The following is a 21,538-nucleotide window of genomic DNA, read 5'->3' on the forward strand; positions in this document are numbered from 1 at the left end:
ATAACTTAAAAGAAATAAAGACACTAAGGCCCATTTGGCCCATTCTCACTACACCCTTCTTAGTTTTGCCACCACTCATCCATCTAAGCATTCACATTTCTACTACACTCATTTTTTTGTTGGATATGTTGTTTCTTGACTACCCAACACTTTACTCTGTACAACTGTTTTATACAATTTTCCTTTTAGCCGAAGTATCACATAGGACTCTGGGTACATCCCTCCATTTTGCCTACGGGGGACATCCTCATCAATCTCTCCTTTGTTATGAATTATTGAAAATGGAAGATGTATTAAGCTATCTCTTGGTCTCCAGTCATGTGTACCCTAGTTTGTACTCCTACTATTATTTTTTTTTTTTGAAAAATGGTAACTCTCATTCAAAAGAAAAAGCGGGGGGGGGGGGGGGATGTACAAAAAGAAAAACCTGACCAGATTTACATAGGCAATGTATTTACACTATATGAAGAAGCCTTATCCATCCTGATTTAGCAAGAAGATCAGCCAATGAACTTAATTCTCTTGGAGTTCATCTATATGAAACAACAAATTCTGATGAAATCTCCCGGATGTCAGTTAAGAAATGGGCAGATCTCCATGGCCCCACAATAGAACTTGAGACCTGACCAATCATATTTTTTGAGTCACCGTCAACAAGAAAAGGCCTGACTTGAATGGATTTGGCCATCCTTAGACCCACTAGAAAAGCTTTAACTTTGCTTTAGCAACCTCAGCTTCCCCAGTAGGACACTGAAAGCCCACAATAGAGAGAACTATTGACATCCAAAATGTGTATCCCAATCCCAGCTGGCCCTCGGTTGCCATCAATATCTCTATAGCTCCCATCAACAAGAAATCACAGATAGGTTTTAGGCAAAGAGTGAGCTGAGGCTGAGATTCAAACCCTGAAGGGTGAAGCACCTCAACAAGGTTCCTGTGCAGATGCACTGGATTGACATCTCTGAAGTGAGGGTATTTGTTAATGCTTACCAACCATTAATGCCTATAACTAGACACAATGTTTTTTTTTATCAATGAGATAATGTTTTATTAGAGTTAGAACAGAAAATTACAACAGGGTGAGAGTGTTCTTTTCCAAATTACAGTTTACAGTTCAGCCCAAAACAATTGGGGTCTCCTAGCCCCTTGTTTAGCTAGAGTATCTGCCATCTCATTTGCTGTTCTTCTCACCCATTTGAAAGTAACATTCAGCTCCCTTACAATGCTCACAATCTCCCTAAAAGTATGCCTATAGATTCATGGGATTTGGGTGCTACATCTTGTCCATGCAATGACCACTTGAGAGTCCCCTTCCACTTCCAAATTAAGGAATCCAAAGTACCTAGCAAATCTTAATCCCTGCAGGAGTCCAATTAGCTCTGCAGTCAGTGCGTCCCCACTGACATGATGTTCTTGAGCTGATCTTCAACAGTTTTAATTAAGAGAAGTAGGAGTAGTAACTATAGAAAAATGAAATACTGGGTTGTCACAAAATAAAAATAGAACTCAAAAAGAAAAATTCTTGCAAAATAAAAAAATAAAATACCATTAAATTTGAAACTTATTCCATATCCCTTAACACTGCACTGTCTCTCGTGCCTTTCCTCAGGTTGCATGTAACTCTTATTTGCTGGTTTAATAAAATTCCACTCATTTATCAAAAAAAATACTGCAATGTCTCTAAATGTTCTTTTTGACTTTATAAATTTTTAATTAATTTCATTGTTTATTCTTGTAGTTCAACAGAAGATGGACCAAGAAATAAAAGAGCGTGATGAGAAGTACACTGAACTTGACTCTAAATTTGGCAGGCTTCATAAACGGGCAAAGCAGCGTATTCAAGAGATACAGAAGGTAACTATATTTATCTATGTATTTCTTTATATATTGTGGTTATAGTAGCAGTTGGATGCATATGAAATATTTGTTGACAGATAGAATTAAAATTGTATTATATGTAAGTGTTGGGTAGGGAGTGATTGTATTGGACTTAGTTGTTACATATGCTTTAAGGGGTACTCATTCCCTGATTGTATCACTTTCTGTATATTCTTGTTTATATAATGAAATACTTTCTGTTACCTATAAAAAAAATTGTATTATACAATAATTCTATGAGGGACTAGATGTCCTTGTACAAGAAATTAAATGGCCATGTCACTTTGTTTCATCTACACCTTACAGAACTTTTCTTGGGAGAAAAGAAGGTTTATTAATCAGAAAGCAAAAGGATGTGCATGTGACACATTGTTCAACAAGGAGCTATACAATGGTTCTCCAGAATGTCTAGAAAGTCATAGTTCCATCTCTCTCTCTTTCTCTCTCTCTCACACACACACACAATCTATCTAGCTGTACAGACACACACGCACAAGTAATCAAAAAGCTTTATTGGGAGAACAGAGTATAAGTAGGCCTTCAGTCCAATTTTTTACAGCAACTCGTGCCTATGATGCATGTACAGTGAATCATAAATAAAAAACTGAGAGTAAGACGCTGCACTGAACTTTTTTTGCATACTGGAATCCATGAACATCTTTACCTCCTTTCATTTAGGCCCTTCAGCTGCTGACATAGAACTGATTCCCTAATGGATGGCAGAAATACTCATTGTGCTCCAAAGATGTTCAAAATGTGGGCCTGTAGGAATTGGCTGAAATCACAATGAAGGGATAGCATCTTTTTTATTTTTGTTTTTTTTTGATAAGCAAGGAATAGCAATACTATCAATGCAATGAATCAATTGGGAGTTTTTCTGTTCTCTTTTTGGGTGCAGGTGGGACTCCTCAAGGTGTGGTGGGCATGTTCAGTTCTAACTTCTTGAGGCAATCAAAAAAAAGAGGGAAGGTGCTCTAGAGAGCCACTAAAGCAGCAATTTGCTGAGTGGTTTTGGAAGAAAGGAATAATAGGATCTTCTCTGAAAAAAGTAGGACTTTGGAGGAAGTGATAGACAGCATAAAATTAAAGGTGTCATTATGGGTAAAGACATTGGATAGCTTTCAAATCTTCTTAGTTACTGACATTCTAAGAGCCTGGACCTAAATAGCAGTCATTGAGAGAAAAAGATAGAGTAAGCTGGAAAGCAACAAAGTCCAATTGGATTTTTGATGGAAGCTCCATTGGAAACCCGAGTATGGTAGGAATAGGAGGGGTAATCAGAATTTCTGAGAGGAGGATTTTGGCCTTGTTTTCTGGGCCAATTGGTCTGGGAAACTTTTTGAAGGCTGAACTGTTGGCACTGCTGCAAGGTCTTTGGTTAGCAAAGCAGTTGGGTTTTAGATGGGTTAAGGTGGAAGGGGGTTCAATTATCTCATGGGCAAACTGCAACAGTCGTACTCATTGGACTCTTAAACATGTGATAAGGGAAGCGGAAAGGATTGCTAAGGTTAATAGAGGCTGAATTTACATGGGTTAGAAGAATTGCAAATTGATTAGCTGATTTCCTTGCCAAACAAGGGGTTATGAGACAACAACTATTTTGGGCTTCTATGTAACTTGGGTTTGAAAGTGGGGGATTACATTCCTGTCATCAAGTTATACTAACTACTTTAATTAAATCTAATAAAATAAATATATTTTGTGCTGATAAAAAAAATGAACCAATGACTAGTCATTTTGACCTCTATAGTTGATGCAGCGACCTGTTAGTGCCTAGCTTTTAACTAGTTGGCAATATATTACCTTCAAAAATTTACAAAAAGGTATGACTATAAGCATCCAGAAATCATTTGCAAAATGTTTAACCTTTGTTTTTCCAAGAAAGAGTGCATCCTTTGACAGTTTGACCATTTGGTGTTCCCCTTGTTTGTGGCAATTCCATACCAGTATAGGATTATTGGAAGAAAACTTAAATGAACCTCTCCACCACTTTCACCTTTTGTTTTATGCGTTATTTATATTTTATATACCATCAGCTAATCATGCTCCAAAACAAATACTTATAGCAATATGCCAACAACATGCATATGAAAAACAAAGGAATTTCTAAATGAATTCTTGATTTAAGTTCCTGAAATTTGTTTTCTCAAAAAACAAGTTCCTGAAATTTGTAAACTTTGCCTTTCTAAGCATGAATGAACTTTCTAATTTAGTGATTGAAATGCGTTAAACAGGTTATTTTTGTGCCCACAGCTTTCTATTTTTTTTTTGGTATTTTTGTGATGCGCACCACTAATAACCCCCTGCCCCCCAAATTTGGTGGTTGTGGGAATTGAATCCGCATCTATGCTGGAGCGAACCAATATGCCTTTCCCTATTTTTTTCTTTTGTTTATAAGTTTATTGAAAAACTTGGGAAATTTTCTTGGTGGAGATATGAACATTCTTCTTTTTTTTTTTTTCCTTTCTTTATGTGTGTAGGGGATTGGGGGTCAATATTCAGCAAAAACATGGGAGAATAATGAAATAGAATTAATTTATATTAAGACAGACGTATATGATAATGTGGTTATATATATATATATATGATGCGATTAGTGTTGGTCTTGGACAGTTTTTGCCTTAAAAGTTATTTAGCTTGCTTTTCTCCTAAAGAAAGAAGCACCTCTTAGTTATGTAGGAGTTGAGTCCGTATCTTGATTGGGATTGTGACTTTCAGGAAAAGGATGACCTTGAAGCCCACCTTCGTGAAGTGAATGAAGTGGCTGAGCGAGCATCATCCCAGCAATCTTCATTGCAGCAAGAGCTTGAACGCTCACGGCAACACGCAAATGAAGCATTGCGGGCAATGGATGTGGATAGGCAACAATTACGTACTACAAATAATAAGTACAATATCCCATTAGTTGTTATTATTAATTTTGGATGACATGTTCATACAAAAAGAAGCTATTACTGATTTTTCATATAGGACTTTATGATTAATATCATGTATTATCGTTGAAGCTTACCTTTTGTATTGATTGTTACAACTTGTCTTTTAATAAAATAAATGGCTTATGTTTAGACTTTAGATTAAAATATTTGTTTGCATATTAAAAGAATTGTATGCATGTAAAAATACATTGAGGTTCTACCATCTCACAAGGACAAAAGGAAATATGTGTAGATTGTATTCTCTGGATAAATAATATGCAAAGCCTTGTTCCAATCGTTCAGAATTAGCTATGTGATTCCTGTTTCCCTGGCCATATCTTTTGCTGAAGTATAAGGCCTCCAAGTCCTTTTTACAATCTTAAGTTCAACTATTATCCTCCCTTCATTCCATTTAGATCCTTGCAAAAAGTACCACTCTTGGCTGGTTTAACTGATGGTCTTTTGTGCACATTATTGAGCTCTCTTAGGCCAAGTTTGGGAGTGCTTATTTGAAAAATAAGTGCTTAAAAACAAGTGCTTATTCGAATAAGCACTTATTTGCATTTGACATTCAGCTTTTTCAAGTGCTTATTTTAAAAAATAAGCACTTATTTTTTATTAGGTGTTTGGTGGTCTTTTTCTCCAATAAGCACTTATTTCATTTAGAAAGACAACTTTAACCCTCATTTTGAGAGTGCCACATGTACAATGATTTAACAAATTCTTAAACAGTAAATCAAGCAAATTATATGCCATTAAAATGATAATTTTAATTAATTGGAGTGACAAAACTGGTGCACTATGGGTTCCGTTCCCTCTTCTAATTAGTTTTCCTTTTTTTACTGTTTCTCCTCTTCCTTACTACTTGTTTTCTACTCATACTTTCTGTTTGTTATCCCTCCTATAATAAATCACCAATCCAATTCTATGCAAATCATACATTATGAAAAAAAAGAAATAAAAAGAAAATCCAAAATTGACAGATTAAAGAAAGTCTACAAGAATACGATCATCAAATGACATACGATCCTATGCATTCTTTTAAGGATCAAAATATTAGTTCAAAACCTTCTACCAGAATTCCCAAACCCAACCACTTAAATCCCAAAATGACAACATGGTATTCCAAACAAAGAAGGCAAACCACACCCACAACCTCTCTACCAATATCAAGCCAAAACCACCCACAAATACCAATAGATTCAATCAACACAAACCGATCAAAAAACTGAATTCTTAGCAGACATTCGTACCAGATCAAGAGGAATCCACCCAAAAAAGACTGTGGAAAGCAGATCGACCATGAAACAAACAGGCATAGGCATTCAGACAATCAAGACAGAACCAAAGAATTATCGACTGCAGGCTTTGCTACATAATTTGGATCAATTCAAATCTCTGTTCCCAAGCATGTTAGAACAGGATCCTTTGAAATTCAAATACCTGTTTCCAAGAGTGTTAGAACAGGATCCTTCTTCTTAAAACCTGAAGAAGGAGAAAACAAAGCCTTACTTGAGCGTGCTTTCAACTGCTGAAACACGCATCAGATTAACAGATAGTGGATACTTGATTGACGATGAGTGTGATTAGAAGAGTGACAGAGTTTCTTTGGGATTAAAAGTTAAAACTGGAAAAAAAAAAGAAAAAAATGGGTAAACTCCAAACCCCCCGAACTATGAGAAAACGGACAAAAAACAAAAAGGGACCATACCTTACACTGGTTGATCAGTGCAAGCTGCAATTCTGCCACTGGTATAGTGAGAGGACGATGGAGAAGAATAAAATGAAACATGAAAAAAATGAAAATAAAAAAACTCTACTATTGATTGTTTAAGGATGTAAAAATGCAGAAGAAAAAAAGAGAGGACAATTGGAGAAGAAAGGGTCAAGTTGCAGCTCCGCCACTGGTTGGAGAAGACGAGGGAGAAGAAAGAGTCGAAGAGCCAAACCCTATGTTTTTGGACAATTGAAGGGCATAAGTGGTATTTTGAAATCTAATTGGGGACAATTTTGGAATCAAAATTTTTAATAAGTGCTTATTGTATAATCACTTAAAAAAAGCTGGAATTTTTGGCTTCTTCAATAAGCATTTATTTCGGGCTTATTTCCCAAATGTCAATAAGTGCTTAACGGTGTGGTCCTGGCCCAAACTAAGTGCTTATTCAAATAAGCACTTAGTCTATTTTACTTCATATTGTCATTTTGTCACATACTTAAGCACTCTAGATGAGGTCCTAAGAGAATGTTTACTTTAATTGAAATAAATAGTAGTTTAATGGTTATTTAATTTCTTAGCCCTTTGAATCCGGAAAGGAATTTCTGTAACTTATTGTATTTTCTAGATTTGCAAAGATTTTGGAGTTTGAAAATTTCAGTACCTGTTGCCCTTTTAGTAAGTTGTTTTATGGTATCTAGAAGATTTAGTTTGAGTTAATGATGTGCCATTTTGGGTCTACAAAGTTTTCTTAGATTTTAAGTTAGAATCGTGTTGCTTTTTCATTACGACTATTTTTTAGTGGCCAAAACATGTCAGTTGATTTTTTTTTTGCATCTCTGGAAAGGTTTTGAGTTACCATGATATTGTGAACCCAATGTACATCATGAAAATTATGGCCATTTTATTGGCATGGTGTCAATGGGTAATGATGTTGAATCTAGAGTTTTTTATTTTCTTTGAGTTAGGGTTCATCATGGGCCTGGGCTGGGAGAAGAGGTGTTAGATTGGGGTTGCCCGGGCCTGGACTGTAATTTGTAAAGTTTCTGTTTGTGGCTGTTTTTGTAGTTCTTTGTTTCCTCCTACTTTGTACTTTGCAGGCCTGCTGTTCTCTGTTGAGCAGTTAGGTGATTTCTATTAATGAAATATTTTCTGTTATCTATCAAAGAAAAAAAAAACTAGGTCCTTTTGGTATCGGAGGGGCAATGAGGGATTGAAATGGATCAATTTTGGCTTTCTTCTTGGGTCCTTTAGGGATTGGGGACTCCCTAAATGCAGAAATTATGGCTCTGTTGTTTGGTTTGAGGCTCATAAAACAGCTAAACAGCAGAGAGTGGAGATTGAAGGTAAAGAGGTGTGGTGTCTTCCTATACCTCCAAAGATTGGGAGTTTCTGTTGGGAAGCCTTTCAGGAAAGAGTTAATATAGGCGATTTACTTCAAAGAAAAAGACCCAATAGTTGTTTGTGTCTTCACTGGTGTGCTCTCTGTAAAGCTTGTCGGCAAATTAAGAAAGATAGGATTTGCGGCAAATTTAGAAAGATTTGATTGATTACAGATTTGAATGAAAGATTTGATTTGATTGATTACAGATTTGAATAAATTTAGGAAGGATTAGATTTGAATAAATTTAGGAAAGTCATATCCTAGGATTAAGGGAAAGATTTAGTCAATCCCTAATTGAGAGAGATTCTAGGAGTTTGTCTCTCCTATCTCTTCTTATTTAAGTTGTATGCTCAATATGTTTTCATCATCACATTATCAATAAAGAAAATCTTCTTCTTTTCTCCCTCTATATTTCGCAACATGGTATCAGAGCCATAGGGTTCGATCATGAATTTCAAGGCCGCCATGGTTGGCTCAGGTTCAGCATCTTCGGATGCTACCAGTGGTGTGACGTCTTCGGAGGGAGGTATTCAGTCAGCGGTTATTTCTCTTTCTGAGAATTCCCTTCAAATTACCATTCACAAATTGAATGGAAAAAATTATCTTGAGTGGTCTCAGTCTGTGCGGTTGGTGATCGACAGCAAAGGGAAATTCGACTATTTGAATGGCGAAGTGAAACCACCAGCCATTGATGATCCAAAGTACAGGCAGTGGCATTCTGAAAATTCGATGGTTACCGCCTGGTTGATCAACTCTATGGATCCGGTGGTTGGAAAACCATTCATGTTTCTGCCGGCGGCTCGCGATGTGTGGGAAGCTGTTAGGGAAACCTATTCAAATTTGGACAATCATTCACAACTATTCGAACTGAATACCCAAATGTGGAAGATGCAACAAGGTGAACGTGAAGTAACAACTTATTACAATGAGATGATGGCTGTTTGGCAAGAGTTGGATTTATTTGAAGAAGAAGAATGGGAAAGTCTCAGTGACAGTGCTCGGTACAAAAAGAAGATAGAAAGAGGCCGGGTTTTTGTCTTCTTGTCTGGTTTGAACAAAGAACTCGATGAGGTTCGGGGACGTATCTTAGGACGAAAGCCCTTGCTTACTATAAGAGAAGTTTTTTCAGAAGTGCATAGAGAAGAAGCACGGCGACAAGTGATGTTGAAGAATGTTAGTGAAACAAAAACAGAGAATGAAGGGTCCGCTCTTGTGGCCCGAGGTGCAGACTTAGACGGAGTTAAACGAGGAGGAAAGCAGAGGCTTTGGTGTGATCATTGTAGAAAGCCATGGCATACTCGGGAAACCTGCTGGAAGCTGCACGGGAAACCGACGGGTTGGAAGAAAAAATCAGGCAGTGACAACAAGTCAAGGGGAGATGTCCGCACACTTCAAGTAAGCAACTCGGATCCAGGGCAGCAATCATCCTCAGAGTCTCTTCCTTTCACAAAGGAACAAATAGAGCACTTATATAAAATGTTTCAATCTCAATCGTTAAGAAATTATAACCCATCCTGTTCTCTAGCTCAGTTAGGTAATTTTTTCACTCCAGCCATTGCTTGTACCAAATCTAATGGCTCTTGGATACTAGATTCAGGTGCCACTGATCATATGACCGGCACTTCGCAATTCTTTTCTTCATATACACCCTGTGCAGGGAATCAAAAGGTTAAGATTGCAGATGGTTCCTTTACTACTGTTGCTGGGAAAGGAACTGTATCTATTTCTCCTTCTCTAAACCTCAAAGATGTTCTGCATGTTCCTAACCTATCATACAATCTCTTATCAGTCAGCAAACTAACCCTTGATCATAATTGTCGAGTTAATTTTTGGTCTTCTTGCTGTGAATTTCAGGATTTAACCTCGGGGAAGATGATTGGGGGTGCTAAACAGGATGGTGGCCTCTACCTCTTTAATAAATAATCAACCTTTGGAAGGCAAGACCGACAGACTTGTTTCAGTTCTATCTCTGTTTCTAGTGACAGTGAAGTTTTGTTATGGCATTATCGATTAGGACATCCTAGCTTTCAATATTTAAAGCATCTATTTCCCAAGTTATTCATGAATAAAAATCATTCAGTTTTCAAGTGTGAATCTTGTGAATTAGCAAAACATTATCGTGCTGTTTTTCAGTCTCAACCATATAAAAAATCAAAACCATTTACCATGATTCACAGTGATGTTTGGGGGCCTTCTAGAGTAACAACTCTTTCTGGAAAACGTTGATTCATTACTTTTATTGATGATCATACTAGGGTCACTTGGGTTTTCCTTTTAAAAGAGAAATCTGATGCTGAAACTGTGTTCAAAAATTTCTATAACGTGGTTCAAACACAATTTCAGATTCAGATTAAAATTTTTCGAAGTGATAATGGAAAATAATTTTTTAACAATGTGTTAGGGAATTTTTTTGCTGAGAAAGGAATTGTACACCAAAGTTCGTGTAATAATACATCTCAACAAAATGGGGTGGCTGAAAGGAAAAACAAACATCTCCTTGAAGTTGTTAGAGCCCTAAGTTTTCAAACTAAGGTTCCTAAGTATCTTTGGGGAGAAACCGTTTTAACAGCCAATTATTTGATTAACAGACTGCCTACACGAATTTTGGATTTTAAAACACCCATACATGTTTTCATTGACTGTTTTCCAAACTCTCGGCTAGTGACAAACATTCCCTTAAAAATTTTTGGAAGTGTGGCCTTTGTTCATATCCATGATCCTAAACGTTCAAAACTTGATCCAAAAGCACATAAATGTATTTTTGTAGGCTATCCCACTAATCAGAGAGGTTACAAATGCTTTGATCCAGTTTTGAAAATGATGTTTATGACTATGGATGTCACATTCTTTGAAGGAACCTCGTACTACAGCAACTCCCATCTTCAGGGGGAGAGCAACACTAGTGAAGATGGTTTTTTAGAGGGTTCTGATTTAATGTTTGAATTTGTCCATAATGATGTTCCTCACAACCAGTCACTGAAAGAAAGTGAGGTAGAAAATACAAAATTAGTGGAAACAAATGAATTAAATATTGAAAATGAACAACCTTTGGTGATGCCATCTCAAAATGAAAAAGCTGAAACAACAGAGATGCGTGCAAAACAATATAAAGGCCTTGTATATTCAAGGGAATATCTAGCACAGAAAAGGAGAGGCACTATTCCACAGCATCAACAAGAATCTGATCTGAGGGTGGATCATGAAATTCATGATAATTCTCCAAAATTCCCTGAAAATATTCCTCCAGGTAATACTAATTCTTCCAGTTAGCTTGATTTTCCCATTGCTCTTAGGAAAGGTGTTAGGTCTTGTACAAAACATCCTCTGTCAAATTTTGTATCTTACAAAAATATTTCACCTTCATATTGTGCCTTTATTTCACAAGTGTCTAGTGTATCCATTCCTAACAGTATCCAGGAGGCTCTAAATGTTCCTGAGTGGAAAGAAGCTGTTTTCGAGGAGATGAGAGCTTTGGAAAAGAATGCTACTTGGGAGAAAGTGGATCTGTCGGATGAAAAGACAGTTGTTGGTTGTAAATGGGTGTTCACTCTAAAGTACAACTCAGATGGATCCTTGGAGAGATACAAGGCTCGCCTAGTAGCTAAAGGCTTTACTCAGACATATGGAGTGGACTACTCTGAGACCTTTTCTCCAGTGGCGAAACTAAATACAGTTCGAGTACTCTTATCTGTTGCATCTAATCTTGACTGGCCACTAAATCAGCTGGATGTGAAGAATGCCTTTTTGAATGGAGACTTGGAAGAAGAAGTATATATGGAGCCTCCACTTGGTTTCACTGAGAAGTTTGGAACTAAGGTATGCAAGCTAAAAAAGTCTCTATATGGACTTAAACAGTCTCCTAGAGCCTGGTTTGAAAGATTCACAAGGTTCGTTAAAAGTCAAGGACAATCTGATCATACTCTTTTCACAAAAAGATCCACCAAAGACAAGATTTCGGTTCTGATTGTCTATGTTGATGACATAATCTTGATTGGAGATGATATTGAAGAGATGAACAGACTGAAGCAGAGCTTAGCCAAGGAATTCGAGATTAAAGACTTAGGCCAGCTAAGGTACTTTCTTGGAATGGAAGTGGCAAGATCAAAGAAGGGCATTGTGGTTTCGCAACGAAAATATATTCTAGACCTCTTGAAAGAAACTGGAATGAGTGGATGCAAACCTTCAGACACTCCGATAGAAGTTAAAGCTAAGCTCGGAGAAGTTAAAGATGGGGTTCCAGTAGATACGGGTAGATACCAAAGGCTGGTAGGAAGATTGATTTACTTGTCACACACACACGTCCTGACATTGCCTTCGCTGTGAGCATGGTGAGTCAATTTATGCACTCCCTGTACGAAGAACATCTTGAAGCTGTGTATCGAATTCTTAAGTATCTAAAAGGCACACCAGGAAAAGGACTCTTCTTCAAGAAAAATGAGAAGAGAGGGGTTGAAGTGTATACAAATGCGGATTGGGCAGGCTCGATCACTGATAGGTCAACTTTGGGGTACTGCACATTTCTTTGGGGCAATTTAGTTACTTGGAGAAGCAAGAAGCAAAGTGTAGTTGCTAGAAGTAGTGCTGAGGCTGAATTCAGATTAATGGCTCAAGGAGTGTATGAGGTTCTTTGGCTAAAGAGGGTGCTAGCAGATCTTAAGAGACCAGTGAGTTTTCCTATGAAACTGTATTGTGATAACAAGGCAGCTATCAACATTGCTCATAATCCGGTTCTACATGACAAGATCAAACATGTTGAGATTGACAAACACTTTATAAAGGAGAAGCTTGAAGAAGGAATAATTTGCACTCCATTTGTACCAACCACGCAGCAAGTTGCAAATGTTTTGACTAAGGGCTTGTTGAGACAGCCATTTGAACTTCAAGTTAGCAAGTTGGGCATGATAGATATCTTTGCACCAACTTGAGGGGGAGTGTCGGCAAATTAAGAAAGATAGGATTTGCGGCAAATTTAGAAAGATTTGATTGATTACAGATTTGAATGAAAGATTTGATTTGATTGATTACAGATTTGAATAAATTTAGGAAGGATTAGATTTGAATAAATTTAGGAAAGTCATATCCTAGGATTAAGGGAAAGATTTAGTCAATCCCTGATTGAGAGAGATTCTAGGAGTTTGTCTCTCCTATCTCTTCTTATTTAACCTGTATGCTCAATATGTTTTCATCATCACATTATCAATAAAGAAAATCTTCTTCTTTTCTCCCTCTATACTTCGCAACAAAGCTGATGAAGAGTTTGGATACCATTTATTCATTTCCTGTCGGTTTACTAAAGTCATTTGGGAATGGTGTACTTCTTTGTTTGGGCGCAGGTGGACCCCCCCGAATGTGCAAAGCTTATTCATTTACATGCCAAATTGGCCAACAAAAAGGGCCAAGAAACTGGAAGGAGATTGCAGAATTAACTTCAGCTAAGAAGGCATCAAACTCTTGTTGTATTCCTCCACCTCATGGCTTTATTAAACTGAATTTTGATGGCAGCGGTATGGGTAATCCAGGGCCATCTGGAATAGGGGGAGCAATATGAGATGAACAATGGAATCTGTTAGCTATGTTTTCTGGACCAATAGGGGTGGGAGATTCCTTGAGGGCTGAGATACTTGCAGCTCTTGAAGGGGTACAAAGAGTAAAGGATATGCATTTTAACAAGCTGATCATAGAAGGAAACTCTGAAGTTGTGGTGAACTGGTTAAAAGAGGATAACTCTAGGATATGGAATTACAGCAACGAAAAGAGAAAATTTAAGTGGCTGACTAAGGACATTGAAATTCAGTACAAATGGGTAAAGAGAAGCGCAAACTCACTGGCAGATGGTCTAGCTAGGCAAGGGGTGAACAGAAACTCTATTTTTTGGGCTGTTTTGTAATTGTTTTTTGGTGTTCAATGGTTGCACTCGGGAGCTAAGATGGTTTAACCCCTTTGCTTGTAATTTCTAATATTTTTAATTCAATTCAATTCACAGTTATTGATAAAAAAAAAGAGAGTGGAGATTGAAGGGGATTCGAAGTTAGTAATATCTTGATTACAGTGTGGTAATCAAGGAGTATGGATATATAGACAAGTCTTAAGGGAGATAAAGTGCATAGCTAGAGAGATTGATGCTAGTTTTTTTTTGGGTAAATTGGTCTGCAAATAGCTTGGCAGATTGCTTTGCCAAGCAAGGGGTGTCAAGGGATCATATGTTTTGGGCTATATTGTAATTCCATGGGGGTCCAGGTTGTTTGACCTGGATTGTATTCTGGTTTGGACCTTGGTTTGCTTTTAAAAGTTAATGACACCTTTCTTATTGATAAAAAATGTGTTTTAATAATAACACAAGAATATCTACCAGTGCCTACTAGCCAATAGCTCAACAAAAAATTTCTTTCTTATAAAAGGAGTACTTAGTCAAGGAGATCCATTGCCACCTGTTTCTGTCTACTTTGATTTCAAATGTTTTTTATTACCTCATTTCAAGAGCAGATTGACTTGGAATACATTCGGGAGTAGGTGGTTGTAACTCATTTGCAATTCATGAATGACATTTTTTTTCGTGAGGAAAAAGGGGAGGAGGGAGTCAGGAATCCCCATCTATTATTAAAGTTCTTTGAGAGCATTTAAATCTTAGAAAGAGTTGTCTAGCAGGTATCGATCTCAATGGGAAGATGACAGGAAGGTATGTTGAAGTCTTGGGATATGCAATGTCAAAGTGGCCATTGAGCTATTTAGAACTAAAATTTGGAGGCAACTCTAGATTTGTCTTCTCTTTGAGCTCTTTGGTAGGAAGATTCACTTTTATATTCAGGGCACTAACAATAGTCAGGAGGAAGAGCTAACCTTTGCGAACCTAGCTATCTATTACCTCTCAACATTCAGGGCTCCAACATTGGTTGCAAAATGGGTAGCAAGATTCATGAGAGACTTCCTATGGGAGTAGGGAATCTAAGAAAGGCCATTTGATCAGCTGAAATGTAGTTTGTAAAATAAAGGAGGGTGGATTGGGTATTGGCAGATTGATTATTAGGAATAAAGGTCATTATCCAATGGGTCTTGGAAGGAGTTGGCTGGATACAGACCTAATCCACCCTCAGACTCGAACGTGTTCTCAAACTTTTTCCATAACACCAAGCAATGGCCCCTAGACTAGTAATTGGGAATTCTTCATTGATGAGGAAATGAATCTGGAGTTTTCCTTTTGAGTTGGATAAGTTGTTGCATTCTGTAAAAAAGTATTTATGGAACAATGGCTAATGGGTGAGATGTTGGGTTTATTGCTAGTGCCTATTTGACCTCCCTCTGGAAGGCCATCTTTGCTCTTTTAATAGCTTTCCTACCCTTTAAAAGGTATAATGTGCCTTTTGGGGAGGACTTATGACGATAACTTGTTACTTGGATGAGTGCGTTTTTTTGTTTTTTTTCAAATCCTTCATATTTGCAATCCTCAATGGTGTTTCTGGCGAAAGCAGTGTGGAAGGGGGCTAGGCTCCACTCAAATTAAGGTCTTTTTTGTTGGAATTTATTTCACTTGAAAATCAATACTTGTGAGGTTCTCCAAAGGAGGACCAACTGGTGTTTATCACCTTAGATTTGTGTTTTGTGTAGTGTTTTAAAACCGCAAGGCATAGGGGTCGGGTCAATTTGCACCTAAGGAGCAAGGCGAGGCACGTGCCTTTTTGAAGCACAAAAATAAAAAAAAAGCTAAAAAAATGCCAAAAACGCAAAAACGAAATAAAAAAAATATTAACCATAATATTAATAAAAAATATAAACTTAAATTTTAAAATAAGTGTTTTAAAAAAGTAAAAAACCTATTATCTAAAATTAAAATACATAAACATAACATGTAAAGCGTATTCAAATGAGAATTTAAAAATAAAATCAAACATATAAAACATTTTCAAACATGTAAAATCCACAATCTGTTTTTTTCCTCAATTGCATTACTTCAAGTAGCTAATGTGATGTAAAACATATTACATTCCTGATTTTCCGAACCGCCTTTGTGCCACATCCCTCGAGGTAAGCCCAAACAAGTCCATGTCAGGGTCTTAAATTCTTAGTTCTTTTTTTTTTGATCAATAACACAAAACTTTCATTAATTGGGAAAAAAGTTTAAAATACAATGGTGGGGGGAGGTAAACCCTCTTACCACACCCCCAGAAGGAAATTTACAGTGTAGCCCAAAACAATTGACTTCTCCCCACCCCTTGTTTGGCCAAAGCATCTGCAAATGAATTAGCACATCTTTTAACCCACCAGACACGCACATCCATTCCTTGGGTTAACCACTTGAAATGCCTTCGTTCATTAATGTATGCCCATAACCCATCATTTGCTTTCTCTATCCAGCCAGTTACCACTTGTGAATCTCCTTTGATAATCAACCTATTTATATTCAACTCCTTAGCCCTTTTTACCCCCTCCAAGAGGGCCAGAATTTCTGCTCTCAATGAATCTCCAACTCCAATTGGTCCTGAAGAAAGGCTATAACTGAACCTAGGGCTGTAAGTTGGGCCGGGTTAGGTCGGGTTGAGGCCAACCCTAGCCCAACCCTAAGTTCTAAACCCCCAACCCAACCTTCAACCCAACCCTAACCCTAATACCCAACCCTAACCCTAACTAAATTCCTTCAACCCTAACCCAACCCAACCTTCTTCCCATCCCTTAAAATCTCGTAGAACTTCTTAATCTCAGATCTTAACTCAACTTTCACTACATATATTAATCCTATGTTTTATTAGTATTTGTTTGTCGATGTTTTTATTGGTTCTTTAAGTACAAAATTAAAAAAAAAGTGTTTTAAATTATTATAGTTTATTATGAGTTATAGCTTACAATAGATCTTTATGGGCAGTAAGCTATGGGTGGCAAACAACAAAGAGGAGATAAAGAATAAAATATTCAAAAACATAAAAAAATGTTATTAAGGTTTTGGTATTTCCAATTAGGATTAAGTGAAGTGATTATCTTAAAAGAAATAAATGATAGTATGTAGTAGGGGCTATACAACTATCATGCATATAAATAAATCAATGTATGATATCATATATATAACATATATTTATATATGATATGTACTATAGAGTTGGGTTGCCCGAGGGGTCAACCCTAACCCAACCCGAAATAAAGTTGGGTTCATAAATTTCAACCCTAACCCTAACCCAAGCATCAACCCGACCCAACCCAACCCAACCCAACTTTTTCAGGTTGGGTTAGGGTTGGTATCGGGCCAATCTGGCCCAAGTTGCAGCCTTAACTGAACCTGCCTCTGTTCTAAAAACACCACCAATCCCTGATGGCCCTGGATTTCCTTCACTGCTCCCATCAAAGTTGAGTTTGATAAAACCTTCCATCGGGGGGAGCCACAGCGGCTGGGCATTGATTTTGTTAGGAGCCGAGACTGCTATTTCCTGCCAATTGTTCACAATGGTCTCTATTAGAGTATCCTCAAATAGGTTGATTGTTTTTACCCATTGTGCTACCCTCAAAGAAATCACTTCTATAATTGTGTCCCTGCTTCTTTCTTTTTTAGAAAATTTCCTTTGGTTCCTTTCCTCCCAAATCGTCCAACAAACTGCTGCCCTGGTGCACCTCCACAAGATTTTTCCCCTCTTTTTGATCCAACTACCAATTGAATAGGTGAAGAGACTTCAAATGCTTGATGGGGGAGTCCACATGCAACCAAATAAAGAGAGAAACCACTCCCAAATAGATGAAATAAAAGGACAGGATATAAGTAAGTGAGAGCAAGACTCACCATCGACTTTACAAAGGGTACACCAGTGCGGGGACAAGCATCGAAAAGGCTTCTTTTTTTGAAGATGATCACAAGTATTAATTCTTTCCAAAGCTATTTCCCAACAGAGTGCTCCGACCCTAGATGGGACCTGTCTTCCCCACACTTCTTTAGAAGGGAAGGGAATGGCAAGAGTAAGAGAAGATTGGGCCAGGGCATTGAAAAAGGAGGCACAACTGAAAGAGCCAGAAGAGGAAAGGGTCCAAATTCGGAAATCCCCCCTTGACGGTTCTAAGAAGACCTTTTGAAGTACCTGAACTAGGGACCACACCGACTCCATCTTAGAATCTCTAAGACCTCGTGTGAAACCCAAATCCTAATTAAGTTGAGGTCCTAAACCAACAGAAGAAACTAAAGATGAGGCGGTTAAGTTTTTGTACCTAGAAAAGGAGAACAGGGAAGGGAATTGATCCTTAAGTGGTGTCTCCCCCACCCACACATGTTCCCAGAACCTTACCATATTTCCAGAACACAAATTATACCTGACAAAGGGTAGAAAACAAGGAAGAATGGCATGGATGGCTTTCCAAGGTGCTATTGCTGATGCTCTAGCTGAAATTCCTATGTCCCAGCCATTTACCGTCAGCCCGTGTATGCTTTTAATCACTTTTGCCCACAGCTTGTCTTGATCCATCTGAAATCTCCATAACCACTTACCCAACAAGGCTGTATTCCTCTTTTGAATGTTCCTATTTCTAGACCCCCTAGCTCCTTATTTCTAATCACCATTTCCCATCTCACCCTATGATCCCTCTTTTCCTCTCCTGGTTCCCATAAGAAATCCCTCATTATCTTCTCCAACCTTCTACAAATCCCTATAGGCATCCTAAAGACCGAAAGAAAGTAAACTGGCAGATTTGCTAAAGTTGATTTGATCAATGTAATTCTTCCACCCATCGAGAGATAATTCCTTTTCTAGGAGGCAAGCCTTTTTGATAATCTATCCACCAAGGAGTTCCAAAAATTCACGCTTCTAGGGTTGCCCCCTAGAGGTAAACCCAAATAATTCATAGGCCACTGACATACCTCACAACCCAATATTGTTGCACATTCAATTACTTCTTCATCTTCCATGTTGATACTTGCCACACAAGTCTTATTGAAGTTAACTTTCAGATTTGTCATTTTCTCAAAGACTTGTATCACCTCCTTCATATTCCTCACCCAATTTAGATCACCTCCCTCACAAAATAGGACAGTATCATCGGCAAATTGCAGATGAGTAATAGGCACTCTTTCTCTTCCCACTCTCCAACCTCTCACCAAACCCCTTAAATCTGCTCTTTGGAAAAGAATTCCTAGCACTTCTGCTACTAATGTGAATAAGAATAGAGAGAGAGGGTGCCCCTTTCTAATACCTCTAATGGCTGGAAAGTGGTCAACCACTATGTCATTAACCAAGAGTGAGTAATAACAAGTACTAATGCATCCCGTAATCCACTTACACCACCTATCTCCAAAGCCAAAATTCCTCATCACTTCTACTAAGAAATCCCAGTCCACCAGATCATAAGCTTTCTCTAAATCGAGCTTGCAAATCAAGCCTTTCTTTCCAGATCTCTTTAGCTCCTCCACACTCTCATTGGCAATAAGGATTTGGTCCAAGATCTGCCTATCCTTACAAAGACCCCTTGATTTAAGGATATTATAGAAGGAAGTACTGATCTAATTCTTCTTGATAGCACCTTGGCAATAATTTTATAAAGGTTGTGAACAAGACTAATGGGCCTAAAACCCTTAGGTTGTATTGCTCCTACTTTCTTTGGAATCAAAACGATGAAGGTAGAATTTAATCCTGGGTTAATTACTCCTCTGTTAAAAAATTCATCAAACACCTTTTGGATATCCTCTTTCAAAATGTCTCGACAGTCTTGGTAGAAAGCCATAGTAAAGCCATCTGGACTTGGTGCTTTAGATCTATCCATTGAAAAAACTGCTTCTTTTATTTCCTCCAAGTCAAACCTTCTTTCTAACCACCTTTTTTGATCATCCTCAACTCTTGGCTACTCCAACCCTTCCACACAAAGTCTTCCAGAGAGGTTTTCTAAATATTGACTTGAAATGGTTAACAAGGGCAACTAGCAATTTCAATTTGTTGATCAATAGTCTCCCCTTCAACTTCCATTTTGGATATGAAAAATTTCCTCCTCCTGCCATTGGCTAAGGCATGGAAGAATTTTGTGTTTCTATCCCTTTAACCATGTTTGCCTAGATTTCTGCCTCCAGGTGATTTCTTCTTTGAAAAGGATATCCTCTAATTCCTTTCTTAGCCTCCCTCTCTCTTGCTTATCTCTTAGTTCTCACACAAAAATAATGATTTTATAATTTTAATTGCTTTTTAAGAAATTTTATTAGGATGAATGAATGAACAAAAAAAAAAGCGTCAAATTTTCAAAAGGTGCACACTTGGGCTGAGGCCTAGGACCTAGGTGAGGCACATTTTTGGGTATGCACCTCGCCTATGTGCAGGCGTGCCTTTTAAAGCACTGGTTTTGTGAAGAAAATTAGAACATTTGCTTTGAAGGCCTTCTCTTGTTCAATATCTTCCCACTCTCTAATGGACAATGCATAAACCTTTTCCTATCTCCATTGATCTCATATGACTATCAAAAAGAAAAAAGAAAAAAACTCTATTGATCTCATATGCCAAGTTGTGTAGTTGTGGATTATCTTTTGTCTCCCTCTTCTAACAGTTTCATTAACCTCTAGGCTTCGTGAGAGCATTGAAGAAATGCGCCGTTCATTGGAAGCCAAAGAGAATGCTCTTGAAGGTTTGCAGCAGTCCCTTTTAGAGAAAGAACAGGTTTGGATACTCCCAGATCTATGTCATGAGGATATGAATTCTCTCTTTATATCCAGTATGTTGTTGAAATCACATGCTTGTGGCTTGGTATTATTTACTGGAAACTTAAAAACATACTCTTGAAGGGTTTACTGTTCTTAGTGCAAGTGTACCAATGCATAAGTACTGTACATACAAATATCCTGCAATATCCTTGTTGATGTTTGTGAATGTCTGCATTTTCACTTTTTTCAGTATTTCCAATTGCAAGGATAATATCATTGAAAAAAATTACAAACTGAGATTTTGTAGATTTTTTTGGGTATTACATAGTAACTGAAATTTTGTAGATGATGACTGACATTTTAGAACAGCAATTTACATGCCTCTATATGGTTTAGATGTTCTTTTGTTTTTCTTGTTTTCAATGTCTTTGTATTTAAATTGCCTGAAGAACCATTTCACTTTAGTCTTTACCCATGGTTCTAGGTTTTATATTTTCTATTCAATTTATATGTTAATGAAATCTTAATCTCTTTATAAAAAAAGAGATTTTTAGATATTTCTAATAAATCATGTTAGTTTGTTACTGATTAAAAAGATTATGTTAGTCTCATTCATTCTTATTTCCCTCTAACTTTGTATGATTGTGTTCTGCTGCTGTACCTAACTGTTATCTGCTTTTGTTTATTTCCGTCTTGCCATGCCCATGGAATTTATGATTCTTTTGATCATTTGGCCATTTAGGAGTATGGTTGAGGCACAACTCTATTTCCAAAGCATATGCAATTGGGTGATACAGTTGCAGAAGCAATTATCTGTAGACACAAATCCAATGGTCTAGTACAGGAGTAAAAGTCTTTTTTCATAGTCCCTGCAGTTTGATTGAAGGGGATTGATAGAAAATAGATTGATGTAGGATAGTGAAAAGGATAGTTAGGGAAAGGAACTTAATGGATAAAGGTCTTGGTGTATCTTTGGTGTCTAAGGGTAGATTAATTGTGAGATCCAACTAGCTTTTTTGTGGATTAAAATTTAAATACCAACTGGACTTAATATTGTGGCCAAA

The 21,538-nt window shown here is 37.4% G+C and overlaps 1 protein-coding gene across 6 annotated transcripts in view; it reads left to right on the forward strand.

Moving 5' to 3' along the window:
* Nucleotides 1-21,538, forward strand: part of ATGRIP (Golgi-localized GRIP domain-containing protein) — an 84,813-nt gene that overhangs the window by 13,978 nt on the left and 49,297 nt on the right. For all 6 annotated transcript variants that reach the window (XR_016076237.1, XM_088887747.1, XM_010267862.3 and 3 more), the window contains exons 3-5: nucleotides 1,739-1,854; nucleotides 4,597-4,766; nucleotides 20,397-20,490. Coding sequence is in view for 5 of the 6 variants with exons in the window: in XM_088887747.1 (XP_088743873.1) it covers nucleotides 1,739-1,854; nucleotides 4,597-4,766; nucleotides 20,397-20,490 (380 nt within the window). In the remaining variant the exon portion in view is untranslated. The remainder of the gene's footprint in view (nucleotides 1-1,738; nucleotides 1,855-4,596; nucleotides 4,767-20,396; nucleotides 20,491-21,538) is intronic.

Source organism: Nelumbo nucifera, chromosome 5 (assembly GCF_055504915.1).
Source record: "Nelumbo nucifera cultivar China Antique chromosome 5, China Antique-T2T, whole genome shotgun sequence".
In the NCBI taxonomy this organism is placed as follows: Eukaryota; Viridiplantae; Streptophyta; class Magnoliopsida; order Proteales; family Nelumbonaceae; genus Nelumbo; species Nelumbo nucifera.